The sequence below is a fragment of the Salvelinus namaycush genome, chromosome 18 (assembly GCF_016432855.1).
Source record: "Salvelinus namaycush isolate Seneca chromosome 18, SaNama_1.0, whole genome shotgun sequence".
In the NCBI taxonomy this organism is placed as follows: domain Eukaryota; kingdom Metazoa; phylum Chordata; class Actinopteri; order Salmoniformes; family Salmonidae; genus Salvelinus; species Salvelinus namaycush.
Window position 1 is genome coordinate 33909935 of NC_052324.1, and position 19654 is coordinate 33929588.

At 44.3% G+C, this 19654-nt stretch overlaps 1 protein-coding gene across 1 annotated transcript in view; it reads left to right on the forward strand.

Annotated features, from left to right (window-relative positions):
- LOC120063375 (phosphoglucomutase-like protein 5) overlaps positions 1 to 17954 on the forward strand; it is a 56657-nt gene extending 38703 nt beyond the window's left edge. The window contains exons 7-11 of the mRNA XM_039013728.1: positions 3207 to 3322; positions 12540 to 12675; positions 13024 to 13207; positions 15351 to 15488; positions 16997 to 17954. Coding sequence (XP_038869656.1) covers positions 3207 to 3322; positions 12540 to 12675; positions 13024 to 13207; positions 15351 to 15488; positions 16997 to 17086 — 664 coding nt within the window. The 3' untranslated portion in view covers positions 17087 to 17954. The remainder of the gene's footprint in view (positions 1 to 3206; positions 3323 to 12539; positions 12676 to 13023; positions 13208 to 15350; positions 15489 to 16996) is intronic.
- Positions 17955 to 19654: the final 1700 nt, after the last annotated feature.

Below are 19654 nucleotides of genomic sequence, written 5' to 3' on the forward strand. Positions count from 1 at the left end.
GTGTAGACCAATTTGGGTTTCCAGTCTCTCCAAAAGAATGTGGTGATCGATGGTGTCAAAGGCAGCACTAAGGTCTAGTAGCACGAGGACAGATGCAGAGCCTCGGTCTGACGCCATTAAAAGGTCATTTACCACCTTCACAAGTGCAGTCTCAGTGCTATGATGGGGTCTAAAACCAGACTGAAGCATTTCGTATACATTGTTTGTCTTCAGAAAGGCAGTGAGTTGCTGCGCAACAGCTTTTTCTAAAAATTTTGAGAGGAATGGAAGATTCGATATAGGCCGATAGTTTTTTATATTTTCCGGGTCAAGGTTTGGCTTTTTCAAGAGAGGCTTTATCACTGCCACTTTTAGTGAGTTTGGTACACATCCGGTGGATAGAGAGCTGTTTATTATGTTCAACATAGGAGGGCCAAGCACAGGAAGCAGCTCCTTCAGCAGTTTAGTAGGAATAGGATCCAGTATGCAGCTTGAAGGTTTAGAGGCCATGATTATTTTCATCATTGTGTCAAGAGATATAGTACTAAAACACTTAAGTGTCTCTCCCGATCCCAGGCCCTCGCAGAGCTGTGCAGATCCAGGACAGCTAAGCCCTGGAGGAATACGCAGGAATTTACCTCTAACTCCCTCTCTTTCTCCCTGTCTATCTTCCCCTTTACCTCTAACTCCCTCTCTTTCTCCCTGTCTATCTTCCCTTTACCTCTAACTCCCTCTCTTTCTCCCTGTCTTTCTTCCCTTTACCTCTAACTCCCTCTCTTTCTCCCTGTCTATCTTCCCTTTACCTCTAACTCCCTCTCTTTCTCCCTGTCTATCTTCCCTTTACCTCTAACTCCCTCTCTTTCTCCCGGTCTATCTTCCCTTTACCTCTAACTCCCTCTCTTTCTCCCTGTCTATCTTCCCTTTACCTCTAACTCCCCCTCTTTCTCCCTGTCTATCTTCCCTTTACCTCTAACTCTCTCTCTTTCTCCCTGTCTATCTTCCCTTTACTTCTAACTCTCTCTCTTTCTCCCTGTCTATCTTCCCTTTACCTCTAACTCCCTCTCTTTCTCCCTGTCTATCTTCCCTTTACCTCTAACTCCCTCTCTTTCTTCCTGTCTATCTTCCCTTTACCTCTAACTCTCTCTCTTTCTCCCTGTCTATCTTCCCTTTACCTCTAACTCCCCCCCTTTCTCCCTGTCTATCTTCCCTTTACCTCTAACTCTCTCTCTTTCTCCCTGTCTATCTGCCCTTATCTCTAACTCCCTCTCTTTATCCCTGTCTATCTTCCCTTTACCTCTAACTCCCTCTCTTTCTCCCTGTCTATCTTCCCTTTACCTCTAACTCTCTCTCTTTCTCCCTGTCTATCTTCCCTTTACCTCTAACTCCCTCTATTTCTCCCTGTCTATCTGCCCTTATCTCTAACTCCCTCTCTTTCTCCCTGTCTATCTTCCCTTTACCTCTAACTCCCTCTCTTTCTCCCTGTCTATCTTCCCTTTACTTCTAACTCCCTCTCTTTCTCCCTGTCTATCTTCCCTTTACCTCTAACTCCCTCTCTTTCTCCCTGTCTTTCTTCCCTTTACCTCTAACTCCCTCTCTTTCTCCCTGTCTATCTGCCCTTATCTCTAACTCCCTCTCTTTCTCCCTGTCTATCTTCCCTTTACCTCTAACTCTCTCTCTTTCTCCCTGTCTATCTTCCCTTTACCTCTAACTCTCTCTCTTTCTCCCTGTCTATCTTCCCCTTTACCTCTAACTCTCTCTTTCTCCCTGTCTTTCTTCCCTTTACCTCTAACTCTCTCGCTTTCTCCCTGTCTATCTTCCCTTTACCTCTAACTCTCTCTCTTTCTCCCTGTCTATCTGCCCTTATCTCTAACTCCCCCTCTTTCTCGTCGTCTATCTTCCCCTTTACCTCTAACTCCCTGTCTTTCTCCCTGTCTATCTGCCCTTTACCTCTAACCCTCTCCCTGTCTATCTATCCCTTTACCTCTAACTTTCTCTCTCCCCCTCCCTCCATTATTTATAACCTAGTTTCCTAGTCATTTTGCAACTAATTTCATGTATGTTTTCATGGAAAACAAGGACATTTCTAAGTGACCCCAAACGGTTGAACAGTAGTGTATATGTGAAGACAAGTTTAAATCAAGAATATTCTGATAGTTGACAATATTAGCTTATCACTTGTGAATTATATAAACTCAGTAAAAAAAGAAACGTCCTCTCACTGTCAACTGTGTTTATTTTCAGCAAACTTAACATGTGTAAATATTTTTATGAACATAACAAGATTCAACAACTGAGACATAAACTGAACAAGTTCAACAGACATGTGACTAACAGAAATGGAATAATGTGTCCCTGAACAAAGGGGGGGTCAAAATAAAAAGTAACAGTCAGTATCTGGTATGGCCACCAGCTGCATTAAGTACTGCAGTGCATCTCCTCCTCATGGACTGCACCAGATTTGCCAGTTCTTGCTGTGAGATGTTACCCCACTCTTCCACCAAGGCACCTGCAAGTTCCCGGACATTTCTGGGGGAATGGCCCTAGCCCTCACCCTCCGATCCAACAGGTCCCAGATGTGCTCAATGGGACTGAGATCCGGGCTCTTTGCTGGCCATGGCAGAACACTGACATTCCTGTCTTGCAGGAAACCACTCACAGAACGAGCAGTATGGCTGGTGGTATTGTCATGCTGGAGGGTCATGTCAGGATGAGCCTGCAGGAAGGGTACCCTCTCTCTCTCTCCTTCTCCCTCTCTCTCTCTCTCTCTCTCTCTCTCTCTCTCTGTGTGACTGAGAGAGAGAGTACATGGCTCATTCTCAAAACGAATGTTATTTGAAAGGTTATCTAGCTGTTATTAAGATATTGGATGAGTAGATGGCTACTTTTTCAGGCCAGCAGCCTGGAAGGTAAGTTTGTAGTTTGTGAGCTCTCACTGTCTTAACTTGAGAAAGGGGTTGCTCATACCGTGGAGAAAGGCTGGTGTTGATGATGTTCTCCAGAGGTGTGTTGTATAATCCAGATTATTCCCTGAACACACTGTGTGTCTGTTAAATAATATATGTAACATAATGTAACAAAATAATCTGTGTGTGTGTGTGTGTGTGTGTGTGTGTGTGTGTGTGTGTGTGTGTGTGTGTGTGTGTGTGTGTGTGTGTGTGTGTGTGTGTGTGTGTGTGTGTGTGTGTGTGTGTGTGTGTGTGTGTGTGTGTGTGTGCGTGCGTGCGCAGGGTGGCCAAAGCCCTGAAGGTGACGCTGTATGAGACTCCTACAGGCTGGAGGTTCTTTGGGAACCTGATGGACTCTGGGAGGTGCTCGCTCTGCGGAGAGGAGAGCTTCGGGACAAGTGAGTGTTACTGACTGTTTCTCTCTACTCCTGTTTGACATTCACCTGAGTCGTACTGCAACTTGTCAGCAGCTGAGTTTGCTCACCTTTCAGTAGAAGCCAGTCTGTTCCTAGACAGCCATATCAGAGGAGGCTGGTGGGATGATCTCTAGAAGAATGGGCTTGTTGTAATGTCTGGAAAGGAATCAATGGAATGGAGCCAAATATTTCATTTCCATACGTTTCATGTGTTTGATACCGTTCCATTTATTCCATTCCAGCCATTATAATTAGCCCTTCCTCGTGTAGCTCCTCCCACCAGCCTCCTCTGATCCGTATACAGTACATCACATCCCTAAATAGAGGCCTGTCTCTGGTCGGAGTCATCCCAGCCTAATAGATTTGAGGGGCCGTGTGTTGTGTGTGTGAATAATCCCCATTCTTCTGCTATAAAAGGAGAGAGGAGCGCCGTGAATCACCAGAACCCACGGCCCTCTGCCGGCAGCTGCTGCTGCTCAGCCCACCAGGAAAAACTCTCTCCTTGCAGCTACCCTTCTTCCTTCCTTCCTTCCTTTCTCTCTCTCTCTCTCTCTCTCTCTCTCTCTCTCTCTCTCTCTCTCTCTCTCTCTCTCTCTCTCTCTCTCTCTCTCTATCTCTGTTTTTCTCTCTCTCTCTATCTGTTTCTCTTTCTATCTATCTCTGTTTCTCTCTCTCTCTCTCTCTATCTGTTTCTCTTTCTATCTATCTCTGTTTCTCTCTCTATCTATCTCTGTTTCTCTCTCTGTTGATGTCTTTCTCTGTGTCACTCTCTTCAGTGGAGAGAGAGTGTGAGTATTCTGAGATGGAGAGAGAGAGATAGAAAGGGAAAGAGGAGTATGGAGAGAGAAAGAAAGAAGTGAGAGGGAACAGGATAAAGAAATAGAGCAGATTGAAGTGAGCAAGAGAGAGAGCGGAAAGGAGAGACAAAAACGGGGACAGTAGAACAGGAGGTAATTACATGAAATACAGAAGAGGAGGATGAGAGCAGGGGAGAAAAGGGAAGAGAAAGAGATGGACAGAGTGCTGTGTGAGTTTCTGCTTTAAGGCCAAACATCTACATGGAGCTAAGCAGCAGTAAATCAGGACTATGCTCGCCACTCAGAGCTCAGGGTTCGATCCTATCTCTCTCTTCCTGTTGGCTGGAGCTTTCATTCATGTCATGTTATGAACATTAGTCCGCTTTTTTTGTCCATTCTAATTTCAATCCATAGAGTCCAGTGCCATGGTTGATGTATCAGTTCTACATAATGTACATTCTGCTCCGTAAAGTATGACACTCACTTTCTCACCTCCATTAATATAACATATTACATCATTTGAGCTTTCAGATCTCGTTAAAGTGCTTAATAAATCCAATACATTATTATTGGTCATTATCTTTAAATTGGCAGAGAATAACATTGGTGGCTTGCAGCTGAAAGATATTCAGGTCAGGAGATATAGAGAGTGATGTGATGCAGATGGAGACTGGACTGGTGTTCTGATCTGATGACAGAAAAATTAGATCTGGTAGTTTTATACGACAGCTTGTAAAGACCTGCGCGGGCATGTTTGTGTGCGTGTGCATATGTCCACAACAAATTTAACTTCAATTGAATCGGAAAGACAGAGAGGAGGCGGAGAGAGGCAGCGGCGAGTCAGCAGAAATTGGCAACTGTCAGTTTCCCAACAGCTGCTAGGGACAGAATTACTAAGGATTTCTACCACAACAAAGTCTACACCTGTTAGTTTCCAGAGGAAATACAACACGGAGCATAAACACAGGAAATACAACATGGAGCATAAACACAGGAAATACAACACGGAGCATAAACACAGGAAATACAACATGGTGCATAAACACAGGAAATACAACATGGAGCATAAACACAGGAAATACAACACGGAGCATAAACACAGGAACTACAACATGGAGCATAAACACAGGAAATACAACATGAAGCATAAACACAGGAAATACAACATGGAGCATAAACACAGGAAATAAAACATGGAGCATAAACACAGGAAATACAACATGGAGCATAAACACAGGAAATACAACACAGAGCATAAACACAGGAACTACAACATGGAGCATAAACACAGGAAATACAACACAGAGCATAAACACAGGAACTACAACACGGAGCATAAACACAGGAACTACAACATGGAGCATAAACACAGGAAATACAACATGAAGCATAAACACAGGAAATACAACACGGAGCATAAACACAGGAACTACAACATGGAGCATAAACACAGGAAATACAACATGAAGCATAAACACAGGAAATACAACATGGAGCATAAACACAGGAAATAAAACATGGAGCATAAACACAGGAAATACAACATGGAGCATAAACACAGGAAATACAACATGGAGCATAAACACAGGAAATACAACACAGAGCATAAACACAGGAAATACAACCCGGAGCATAAACACAGGAAATACAACATGGAGCATAAACACAGGAAATACAACACGGAGCATAAACACAGGAAATACAGCACGGAGCATAAACACAGGAAATACAACATGGAGCATAAACACCGGAAATACAACACGGAGCATAAGAAAAGTATATATAAATAAGACAAAGATTTTGATCTAAAGGTACTATGTGAGGAACGATTTAGACTTTAAGACTTTTTATTCCATATACTTAGCTTTTTATGTGTGTCTTTTATTCTCATCTAAAACGAACAGGTGTGGACTGGACACTGTGACTCACACTTACATCTGGTCCGTAGTGTAGAATAACAATAGCCCACCCCAGTTAGAGACCATTGGCAGTGTGAACAGAATGATCTCTCCACTTAGAGAGATACCAGTCTGTCTGCGTTATACTCCTCTTTCCCCTGATGTATGTGGTCTCTGTAGCTGATGTCGTACACTGAGTATACAGAACATTAGGAACAGCTGCTCTTTCCATGACAGACTGACCAGGTGAATCCAGGTGAAAGCTATGATCCCTTATTGAAGTATCTTGTTAAACCTACTTCAATCAGTGTAGATGAAGGGGAGGAGACAGGTTAAAGAAGGATTTGTAAGCCTTTGAGACAATTGAGACATGGATTATGTATGTGTGCCATTCAGAGGGTGAATGGGCAAGACAAAAGATTTAAGTGCCTTTTAATGGGTTATGGTAGTAGGTGCCAGGCGCACCGGTTTGAGTGTGTCAAGAACTGCAACGCTGCTGGGGTTTTCACGCTCAACAGTTTCCCGTGTATATCAAGAATGGTCCACCACCCAAAGGACATCCAGCCAACTGTGGGAAGCATTGCAGTCAACATGGGCCAGCATCTCTGTGGAACACTTTCGACACCTTGTAGAGTCCATGCCGCAACGAATTGAGGCTGTTCTAAGGGCAAAAGGGGGGTAGCAACTCCAATATGAGAAGGTCCAAGATGGTGTAGCAGTCAGACGTCTATGTCTTCGTCGTGTCCCATGTATATATCTTTTTATATTTTTTTCTTAACCTCAGCTTCAACATACTCTCCTGCAATCTGCCTCACCCAATGTGGTATGGATCTGCTATTTTCTTTACTTTTGAACTGGAACCCCCAACAGAAGCTAGCCAGCTAACTAGCAACTAGCTAGTAGTCAGCTAGCCACTGCTAGCGGTCAGCTACAACTCCTGCCAGTCTGCACAGCGCGATTCAACCCAGAGCATATCGGACTTCTTCCTTACCATATCTCCGGATTCCTACCGCAAGCTCTGAACCTTTTAACCTGGATCATCGCAGCTAGCTAGCTGCTATCCGAGTGGCCACTCCTGGCTAACGTCTCTGTCCCGAAGCAATTACCAACTAGCCTGGAGCTAGCCTATGCTAGGCCCATCTCCCGGCTAGCTGAAGAGATCCAGCAGCCACTCCTTGGGCTACAATACCTATTTTGCCAATTGGCTTGGACCCCTTTTACTGCCGATACGGAGCCCCGTCGATCCATCACGACTGGACTACTGACGTAATCTGCCCGAGGGGGTTTTTCAACTGGCTCCTCCATCTCGGCATCCCCTGAATGCCCATCTGCTAGCCTGCTAGCTGTCTAGAGCGTATCAAACTGTTAGCTGAAGAGGCCCATCCGCAAATTTCTTTGGCCACTATACCTATTTTGCCAATTGGCCTGGCCCATTTACTACACGGAGCCCTGCTGATCCATCACGACTGGTCTGCCGACGTAACCGCACGAGGAGGCTACAACAGACTAATTCAGTCACAACGTCCCTCTAAGACCCTACTGCAAGCTTGCTTTCCCCGGCCCGCTAGCTGTCTGAAACGCCGTGTCTCCAGCCCACCTAGCTACTCACTGGACCCCTATGATCACTCGGCTACGCATGCCTCTCCCTAATGTCAATATGCCTTGTCCATTGCTGTTTTGGTTAGTGATTATTGCCTTATTTCACTGTAGAGCCTCTAGCCCTGCTCAATACGCCTTAGCTAACCCTTTAGTCCCCCCCCCCCCCCCCCCCCCACACACATGCGGGGACCTCACCTGGTTTAAATTATATTTCTAGAGACAATATCTCTCTCATCGTCACTCAATGCATAGGTTTACCTCCACTGTACTCTCATCCTACCATACCTTTGTCTGTACATTATTCCTTGAATCTATTCTACCGTGCCCAGAAATATGCTAATTTTACTCTCTGTTCAAAACATACTAGACGACCATTTCTTATAGCCTTTAGCAGTACCCTTATCCTACTCCTCCTCTGTTCCTTTGGTGATGTAGAGGTTAAACCAGGCCCTGCAGTGCCTAGCTCCACTCCCATTCCTCAGGCGCTCTCATTTGTTGACTTCTGTAACCGTAAAAGCCTTGGTTTCATGCATGTTAACATTAGAAGCCTCCTCCTAAAGTTTGTTTTATTCACTGCTTTAGCACAGTCTGCCAACCCGGATGTAGCCGTGTCTGAATCCTGGCTTAGGAATGCCACCAAAAACCCTGACATTTCCATCCCTAACTATAACTTTTCCGACAAGATAGAACTGCCAAAGGGGGCGGGGTTGCAATCTACTGCAGAGATAGCCTGCAGAGTTCTGTCTTACTATCCAGGTCTGTGCCCAAACAATTTGAGCTACTACTTTTAAAAATCCACCTTTCCAGAAACAAGTCTCTCACCGTTGCCGCTTGCTATAGACCACCTTCTGCCCCCAGCTGTGCCGTGGACACCATATGTGAATTGATTGCCCCCCATCTATCTTCAGAGCTCGTGCTGTTAGGTGACCTAAACTGGGACATGCATAACACCCCGGCCATCCTACAATCTAAGCTTGATGCCCTCAATCTCACACAAATTATCAATGAACCTATCAGGTACAACCCCAAATCCGTAAACACGGGCACCATCATAGATATCATCCTGACTAACCTGCCCTCCAAATACACCTCTGCTGTCTTCAACCAGGATCTCAGCGATCACTGCCTCGTTGCCTGCGTCTGTAATGGGTCTGCGGTCAAACGACCACCCCTCATCACTGTCAAACTCTCCCTAAAACACTTCAGCGAGCAGGCGTTTCTAATCGACCTGACCCGGGTATCCTGGAAGGATATTGACCTCATTCCATCAGTAGAGGATGCCTGGTTATTCTTTAAAGGTGCTTTCCTCACCATCTAAAATAAGCATGCCTCATTCAAACAATTTCGAACCAGGAACAGATATAGCCCTTGGTTCACTCCAGACCTGACTGCTCTTGACCAGCACAAAAACATCCTGTGGCGTACTGCATTAGCATCGAATAGCCCCCGCAATATGGAACTTTTCAAGGAAGTTAGGAACCAATATACACAGGCAGTCAGGTAAGCGAAGGCTATCTTTTTAAAACATAAATTTGCATCCTGTAGTACAAACTCCCAAAAGTTCTGGGACACTGTAAAGTCCATGGAGAATAAGAGCACCTCCTCCCAGCTGCCCACTGCACTGAGGCTAGGAAACACTGTCACCACCGATAAATCCACGATAATTGAGAATTTCAATAAGCATTTTTCTACAGCTGGCCATGCTTTCCACCTGGCTACCCCTACCCCGGTCAACAGACCTGCACCCCCCACAGCAACTTGCACAAGCCTCCCCCATTTCTCCTTCACCCAAATCCAGATAGCTGATGTTCTGAAAGAGCTGCAAAATCTGGACCCCTACAAATCAGACAGACATCAGGCTAGACAATCTGGACCCTCTCTTTCTAAAATTATCCGCCGAAATTGTTGCAACCCCTATTACTAGCCTGTACTAACCTCTCTTTCGTATCGTCTGAGATCCCCAAAGATTGGAAAGCTGCCACGGTCAACCCCCTCTTCAAAGGGGGAGACACTCTAGACCCAAACTGCTACAGACCTATATCTATCCTACCCTGCCTTTCTAAGGTCTTCGAAAGCCAAGTTAACAAACAGATCACCGACTATTTTGAATCCCACTGTACCTTCTCCGCTATGCAATCTGGTTTCCGAGCTGGTCATGGGTGCACCTCAGCCACGCTCAAGTTCCTAAACGATATCATAACCGCCATCGATAAGAGACAATATTGTGCAGCTGTATTTATCGACCTGGCCAAGGCTTTTGACTCTGTCAATCACCACATTCTTATCGGCAGACTCAACCGCCTTGGTTTCTCAAATGACTGTCTCGCCTGGTTCACCAACTACTTCTCTGATAGAGTTCAGTGTGTCAAATCGGAGGGCCTGTTGTGGTTCAATTCTGTTGTGGTTCAATTCTCGGGCCGACTCTCTTCTCTGTATACATCAATGATGTCGCTCTTGCTGCTGGTGATTCTCTGATCCACCTCTACGCAGACGACACCATTCTGTATACTTCTGGCCCTTCTTTGGACACTGTGTTAACTAACCTCCAGACGAGCTTCAATGCCATACAACTCTCCTTCCGTGGCCACCAACTGCTCTTAAATGCAAGTAAAACTAAATGCATGCTCTTCAACCGATCGCTTCGCACACCTGCCTGCCCATCCAGCATCACTACTCTGGACGGTTCTGACTTAGAATATGTGGACAACTACAAATACCTAGGTGTCTGGTTAGACTGTAAACTCTCCTTCCAGACTCACATTAAGCATCTCCAATCAAAAATTAAATCTAGAATCGGCGTCCTATTTCGCAACAAAGCATCCTTCACTCCTGCTGCCAAACATACCCTCGTAAAACTGACTATCCTACCGATCCTTGACTTCGGCGATGTAATTTACAAAATAGCCTCCAACACTCTGCTCAGCAAATTGGATGCAGTCTATCACAGTGCCATCTGTTTTGTCACCAAAGCCCCAAATAATACCCACCACTGCAACCTGTATGCTCTCGTTGGCTGGCCCTCGCTTCTTATTCGTCGCCAAACCCACTGGCTCCAGGTCATCTATAAGTCTTTGCTAGGTAAAGCCCTGCCTTATCTCAGCTCACTGGTCACCATAGCAGCACCCACCCGTAGCACACGCTCCAGCAGGTATATTTCACTGGTCACCCCCAAAGCCAATTCCTCCTTTGGCCGCCTTTCCTTCCAGTTCTCTGCTGCCAATGACTGGAACGAACTGCAAAAATCACTGAAGCTGGAGACTCATATCTGCCTCACTAACTTTAAGCACCAGCTGTCAGAGCAGCTCACAGATCACTGCACCTGTACATAGCCCATCTGTAAATAGCTCATCCAACTACCTCATCCCCATACTGTTATTTATTTGATTTATTTTGCTCCTTTGCACCCCAGTATCTCTACTTGCACATTCATCTTCTGCACATCTATCATTCCAGTGTTTAATTGCTATATTGTAATTATTTCGCCACTATGGCCTATTTATTGTCTTACCTCCCTTATCCTACCTCATTTGTACACTTAGACTGTATTATTGACTGTGTTTGTTTATTCTATGTGTATCTCTGTGTTGTTGTATGTGTCGAACTGCTTTGCTTTATCTTGGCCAGGTCGCAGTTGTAAATGAGAACTTGTTCTCAACTGGCCTACCTGGTTAAATAAAGGTGAAATAAAAAAATAAAAAAGGTGTCCCTAACGTTTGGTATTCTCAGTATATTGTTGACCCTACTATCCAAATATCTTGCTTAACACTCACTAGATAAGACTGTCTGCTAAATGAATCAAATGTACAAATATAACACATACATTCAGTATATTTGGACATACAAAAATCTAACCCACAACCTTGGTGTGGATATCTGCGGATAGTCATCAGCCACCCAGGAGAGGCGTTCAGTGTTTGTGTGAGAGTCAGATAAATAAAACTAAATAAAACTGTTAAATTATATGGCTCAGAGTTGAACTGAAGGATTCTTGTCAGAATGCCTGTCAGAATGCCTGTTAGAATGGCTGTCAGAATGCCTGTTAGAATGCCTGTCAGAATGCCTGTCAGAATGCCTGTTAGAATGCCTGTCAGAATGCCTGTCAGAATGTCTGTCAGAATGCCTGTTAGAATGTCTGTCAGAATGCCTGTTAGAATGCCTGTTAGAATGTCTGTCAGAATGCCTGTTAGAATGCCTGTCAGAATGCCTGTCAGAATGTCTGTTAAAATGCCTGTCAGAATGCCTGTTAGAATGCCTGTCAGAATGCCTGTTAGAATGCCTGTCAGAATGCCTGTTAGAATGTCTGTTAAAATGCCTGTCAGAATGCCTGTTAGAATGCCTGTTAGAATGCCTGTCAGAATGCCTGTTAGAATGCCTGTCAGAATGCCTGTTAGAATGCCTGTCAGAATGTCTGTCAGAATGCCTGTTAGAATGCCTGTCAGAATGCCTGTTAGAATGCCTGTTAGAATGCCTGTTAGAATGCCTGTCAGAATGCCTGTCAGAATGCCTGTTAGAATGCCTGTCAGAATGTCTGTCAGAATGCCTGTTAGAATGCCTGTCAGAATGCCTGTTAGAATGCCTGTCAGAATGCCTGTTAGAATGCCTGTTAGAATGCCTGTCAGAATGCCTGTCAGAATGCCTGTTAGAATGCCTGTCAGAATGCCTGTTAGAATGCCTGTCAGAATGCCTGTTAGAATGTCTGTTAAAATGTCTATGAAATAGACCTAGCCTCATCTTGTTATCCTCCAGGATAACTTCCCTTTCTAAATATCCCATGTTAGTCTATCATCCCACTCTGCTCCATACGTTTATAACAGGTAATAACAGGGTTATGAAGGTTTAATACAACGTTATAACATGGTTATAAAGGTTTATGGTTTCCTGGGCAAACTTGTGTCTCTTGTTCAGGTTCAGACCACATCCGTGAGAAGGATGGTCTGTGGTCGGTGCTGGTGTGGCTGTCCATCATGGCTGTCAGGAAACAGGGCGTGGAGGAAATCGTCAAGGACCACTGGGCCAAGCTCGGACGCAACTACTTCTGCAGGTCACTCTGCTATGCAACCAACCAATCAATAATGAAATAAATCACTCAACCAACCAATCAATAAATCAATCAAGCACTCAATCAACTAATCAAACAATCAATCACTCAAACAACCAATACATCAATCAACCAATAAATCAATCAGTGGATTGCAATACACGTGTAGTGAACACAGAAAGACACATTGAAGATGTCATGTCCTTATCTTATAGACTTGAATAGACGGGGATGCTTCTTTCTGTGTTTGTCTCTATGCTTGTGGTTTCTAGGAGTGTGTCTTTATGCCACATTCATGCTTGTGTGTGTATGTGTGCGCCCATGTATTCACACCTGTGTGTGTGTTCCCAGGTTTGACTATGAAGGCGTGGACCCCAGAGCTGCATTCTACCTGATGAGAGACTTGGAGGGGGTGATCACAGACAAGGCCTTTCTTACCCAGAAGTTTGCTGTGGGGACTAACGTCTACAGTGTAGAGCGGGCTGATAACTTTGAGTACATCGACCCTGTGGACGGAACCGTGGTCCGCAACCAGGTCTGTATAACTAAAACATGGCTCTTGGAGGAGATGAGAGGGGGCGGGGGCAAGATGGGGAGGGGGGGTGGGAGGTTGTCTATAATGAGGTCCATATAACTGTTGACTTTATTAGTCGATTAAATACCATCTGAAAGTCAGCACATATTCCTCTTCTCTCTATCCATCTCTGCTTGTATACTCCTACCCCTCTCTGCTCCAGACCACCCAGGTAGCCACGTGTTCAGACTGGGGTTCCATGTTTGGGCATGGCTGTCTCTAACTCTCCTCCTCAGCCAGTGTGCAGACACACACACACACACACACACAAACACACACACACACACACAGCAGAGCCCTGCTTTGCTTTAGTAAAACACAGAAACAGGACAGCCAGACAGGCAGAGGAACAGTAGTGTAATAATGGTGTGATGTACACCCTGTTGCTTAGGAACAGTTGGCCTGCTGTTGACGGTAAACACATCTCTGCAATGCTTACTTCACTGTTTCCCAATGGGTGAGAGGTGACCTGCTAGTCACAATCGAGTCTATGGCATTGGTTCTGGTGACATGTTGAGTCATGAGAAGACTCCCAAAGCTTTAGGTGGGTCACAGGGCTAAAAGGTTTAGGAACAAGTGATGTATAGAGCAGTGATGTCACAGTGGCTAATGTATGATGTTTTGGCTTGGCCTTTATTGTGATTGGTAGACTTGGTTTCGCCTGGGGACTTTAATCTCATTGTTGGAGGCAGAAATGTCTCGGTTGGGTCTTTATTGTGATTGGTGTAAAGACTGATGAGTCAGAGTGTGTCAGCATCAGTAAAGATGATGAGTGTTACACAGTCTGTTGTTGGGAAATGTAAACACACACAGGCTTTTCACTTGGCAGCGGTCTCTGTCACACTGTCCCATCCTCCCCACAAACCCTGGAATATCTCCTGGCGTCGACACTTTTCAGCTCATACTACACACCCACACGTAAATCCCATTGGTGTCAGGTGTCTTGGCCTGGGATGCATGATGTCATAAGAGATGGTGTGTGGTTTGTTTTTAGTCAGTCACCCTCCCAATTGGGCCTGTCACAGTAGCCGGATCAGACCTCTCGGCCAGCTCCACAGCGGTTACAGCTAGTTAGTCACTCACCAAAAGGTGTGACAGCTTCTCCTTCCCCAGTAAACCTACTCCTCTGTGTATATACAGGACATTCCACAGTGTTGTGTCAGCTGTTGTCTCTCCGCTCTGCCTGTGAGAGGGGGATGCGCTGTCTGTTGTATGCATACACACTCCATATATTCATTTAGCAGACACTCTTATCCAGAACAACTTACAGGATAAATGAGGGTTAAGTGCCTTGCTCAAGGGCACATCAACATATTTTCCACCTAGTTGGCTCAGGGATTTGAACCAGCGACCTTTCAGTTATTGGCCCAACATTCTTAACCACTAAGCTACCTGCCGTCCCATTTATAAACAGAGACACATGCTCACAGACATACACACACACACACAGACAGACTGGCTGTGATGACAAGTTGAGAGAGGTTTTACAGAGCTATGCTTGGGTCGCCTCTGTAGCCTGCTACTGAATTGTTCCCACAGAGAAAGACTACACACATACTACTGTACATTGACCCCCTCTCTCTCTGACTCAAACACCTACATATAGACATACAGGGATGTACTGTAGGTAAACATATTAAATGCACACACACACACACACACACACACACACACACACACACACACACACACACACATGCATATGACTACAGTGGCATCTAGGGGACGTCAGTTGATACTGCATTAACAACACTGACTCCCCTGTCTCACTGCCTCTGGTCTGTCTTTCTACCTGTCTCTCTGCCGCTAGTATTTCTGTCTACCTGTCTCACTGCCGCTAGTATATCTGTCTACCTGTCTCACTGCCTCTGGTCTGTCTTTCTACCTGTCTCACTGTCTCTGGTCTGTCATTCTACCTGTCTCACTGCCGCTAGTATTTCTGTCTACCTGTCTCACTGCCTCTGGTCTGTCTGCATACCTGTCTCACTGTCTCTGGTCTGTCTGCATACCTGTCTCACTGCCTCTGGTCTGTCTGCATACCTTTCTCACTGTCTCTGGTCTGTCTGCATACCTGTCTCACTGTCTCTGCTCTGTCTGCATACAGGGTCTGCGGATCGTCTTCACAGATGCGTCCCGCCTGGTCTTCCGTCTGAGTGGGAGTGGGGGAGGGGCCGGGGCCACAGTCCGGATCTACGCAGAGAGCTTCGAGAGAGATCCCGAGAGACATAACAGAGAAACTCAGGTAAGGAGTACACTGAATCCAGTCTGATAGGTACTATTTCACTACGTCTGTGTGTGTGTGTGTGTGTGTGTGTGTGTGTGTGTGTGTGTGTGTGTGTGTGTGTGTGTGTGTGTGTGTGTGTGTGTGTGTGTGTGTGTGTGTGTGTGTGTGTGTGTCATCATTGTTTCCTTGAATGAACTTTCAGGCCCATAAACTAAGGAGGATCAACTCAACATTATAATTTTCATTGATCCATTTGATATATTATTCAACCACAAGGACATTGTCAACAGTAGGGTTTGGTTCACAGTGGTTGCATGCAATATTATCCTATAACACAACCCACCTCCAACTGGGTGTCTGAACAACATGTGACATGGTGACATGACATGTGATAGTAGTTTTAGCTGCTCGGTAGACTTTGGAGTGAGTGTCTTCTATTGCTGTTGGTGTGGCCATATTGTGTTTGACTGGTAGTGTACTTTAACCGTGCCACAGTATTAGTCAGTATCATATTGTGGTTCACAGTATTAGTCAGTATAGAGGTGTGTGCAGTTTTGATGCCAAGGCTTAGTTATCAGTGATCCGTTATGATGAAACACCGCTGGCCTTGATTAGATTGATCGGTTCCATGTAAACATTCTCTCACCAACCGCTTTGAACTGAGCCAGGAAACCACTATACCATTGGATCTGTAGTCATGATGCAAGCCGTGGCTTATCTCTATGGTTACCATGGTTACCTCACTTAACAGGTAACTTCAGGTTGTGAGTTGCACCAACACAATAGAGAAAGGAAAAGGGGGGATGCCTAGTCAGTTGTCCAACTGAAAGTACTCAACTGAAATGTGTCTTCCGCATTTAACCCAACCCCTCTGAAACAGAGACTGTTGAACTGTCAGTGGATACTAAGGTGCGGCTAGACAGTATAAAGTTAGCCTGGAGTTGACGGGCTTTGCAACACACTGATAATGGATTAAATTCTTTGCAGAGGTCCTTTCTGGCCAGGACATCGGACAGAAAGTCCAAAGTGAAGAGAAGGGACTTGGTAGTAAACTGTTTATTGGTCTTGATTCATGACGCTTGTTGTTTCCTTGGTTACTCTCTGTATTAGTTTATAGTGGCTTCTATGATGGTTACCGATGTAGGATCTTAATTTGAGCCAGTTTGCTATTGCAGCAAAATAATCCTGCAGCAACAGGAAATGTGAGTTATTATGTGGATTATAATTTATGTTTGTTGTGATTTCAAAGTGGGATTGACAAACTTCAGAAGCCTTTTTAAACCTCAAATACACTACAAGTTTAACATGTCTTGCATTGCAGGAAACTGCGTTTGGAGTGTGCTGTGTTTCTCTGTTGCTAGTATAACAATACAACTCTCACATTGTATCAACACTTATTTCAACATGTGCATCCTTTCAGAGTCTCTACAGTCATCCCACATTAGCAAAGAAAGCCTGAAGCTTTGTCAGTAATGTGTTTATCGTGTGAAGTGTGTATGAAGCAGTGTGTGTTGTTTGTGTCCCAGGCGGTGCTGGGTCCCCTCATCGCCATTGCCCTGAAGATCTCTGACATCCACGAGAGAACAGGACACCGCGGCCCCACCGTCATCACCTGAGCTCTGCTCCACTGCCCACACACACACACGCACACTCACACGCACACACACACACACACACACCACCTGAGTGCTCCCCCCACAAACACACACAAACATCTATGGCCAAATCCCTAAGGCCACACCGTCCTGCTTGTTGCCACACCTGGGGCCAATAGTAAGCAAGAGCTACATGTATTCTTTCTCTCTCTCTCTCTCAAAATGTAAGATATTATGTAGTCTGCAAAGAAAAGAAGCAAACTGTTTCTTTCAGCGGTTGATAAACAACATTTGTTCATATAAGGCTTCTGTTATGAAAGTTGTATTTTCTGGATGCATGAAATTACCACTGTACAGCTACAAAGCATGTGCCTTTATCTGTGTGTGTGTGTGTGTGTGTGTGTGTGTGTGTGTGCGTGCGTGCGTGCGTGCGTGCGTGCGTGCGTGCGTGCGTGCGTGCGTGCGTGCGTGCGTGCGTGCGTGCGTGCGTGCGTGTGTGCCTGATCATTATAAAGTTGACAGACAGAATTAAAAGGGAGAAGTCAATTTTTCATACACCATACATGCCCCGAATACAACGCTTACTTACAAGCCCTTAACCAACAATGCAGTTCAAGAAATATATATACATATATATTTTTTAAGTCACACCTTAAAATAACAATAACGAGGCTATAACCAGGGGTACCGGTACAGAGTTAATGTGCTGGGCTACAGGTTAGTCGAGGTGGTATCTGTTAAGAACTTCTTGTTCCAAAGGTGCTACCACCACTTTTTGTTTTTCTGCTCTTCATTAGACAGCCTGTTTTTGCCCTTTGTGATCGGAGTAAGCCATAGATGTATTTCATTTGTTTTTGTTTTTTATCCAAATAAATGTGTATCTTTTGTGTGTAATGTCTTTTTACTTAGTCCCTTCTGTTGCTAGGAATATTAGTAGGTAGTGCTATTCACCTCCTTTTAGTATCCTTCTCATCCTGCTGAGCCCAACTGTACTGTGTTATGCTTCCGCTTAGTCGCTGGAACCTTGATGCTGGAAAGGACATTGTGAAGAGAAAATATCTGAGCCATCACAGTATGGTTCGGGTAGACAGGATAGTGTGAAAAGGGTTGGTGGGTCCAAAGAAAGACTGTCTTGTGGCTACAATATGGTTATTTTCCTTCATTTTAGGACTGTTCATGTCTATTCCAACTGTCATATAGAATTGTGTAATACATGTGTATAGTGTGTATCCTTACTTGTGTCCAGAGAAATATCCACCCACCTGTATCACTTTCAGACTTATTTATTCAGGTTTAATTTATTCCGATTATGACATGTGTTCTCCTGACCCAGACAAGATCAGCTGTATTTACAACTGTGTGACCTTCAAATTATAATGTTCTATCTGCAAAAATATTATTCTTAACTAATTGGCTTTAAAGTTCCTAATTCTCATTGGTCTGAATAACGTAACATTAGGTATTTAGAGTGCTATATAGGTAGAGAACATTGAACAGAACAAGGTGATGTCAATAACTGCATTAGAACAAGGTGATGTCAATAACTACATTAGAACAAGGCTGATGTCAATAACTACATTAGAACAAGGTGATGTCAATAACTGCATTAGAACAAGGTGATGTCAATAACTACATTAGAACAAGGTGATGTCAATAACTGCATTAGAACAAGGTGATGTCAATAACTGCATTAGAACAAGGCTGATGTCAATAACTGCATTAGAACAAGGTGATGTCAATAACTACATTAGAACAAGGCTGATGTCAATAACTGCATTAGAACAAGGTGATGTCAATAACTACATTAGAACAAGGCTGATGTCAATAACTGCATTAGAACAAGGTGATGTCAATAACTACATTAGAACAAGGCTGATGTCAATAACTACATTAGAACAAGGTGATGTCAATAACTGCATTAGAACAAGGTGATGTCAATAACTGCATTAGAACAAGGTGATGTCAATAACTGCATTAGAACAAGGTGATGTCAATAACTGCATTAGAACAAGGTGATGTCAATAACTGCATTAGAACAAGGTGATGTCAATAACTGCATTAGAACAAGGTGATGTCAATAACTGCATTAGAACAAGGTGATGTCAATAACTGCATTAGAACAAGGTGATGTCAATAACTGCATTAGAACAAGGCTGATGTCAATAACTGCATTAGAACAAGGTGATGTCAATAACTACATTAGAACAAGGCTGATGTCAATAACTGCATTAGAACAAGGTGATGTCAATAACTGCATTAGAACAAGGTGATGTCAATAACTACATTAGAACAAGGCTGATGTCAATAACTGCATTAGAACAAGGTGATGTCAATAACTACATTAGAACAAGGTGATGTCAATAACTACATTAGAACAAGGTGATGTCAATAACTACATTAGAACAAGGCTGATGTCAATAACTGCATTAGAACAAGGTGATGTCAATAACTGCATTAGAACAAGGTGATGTCAATAACTGCATTAGAACAAGGCTGATGTCAATAACTGCATTAGAACAAGGCTGATGTCAATAACTACATTAGAACAAGGTGATGTCAATAACTGCATTAGAACAAGGTGATGTCAAT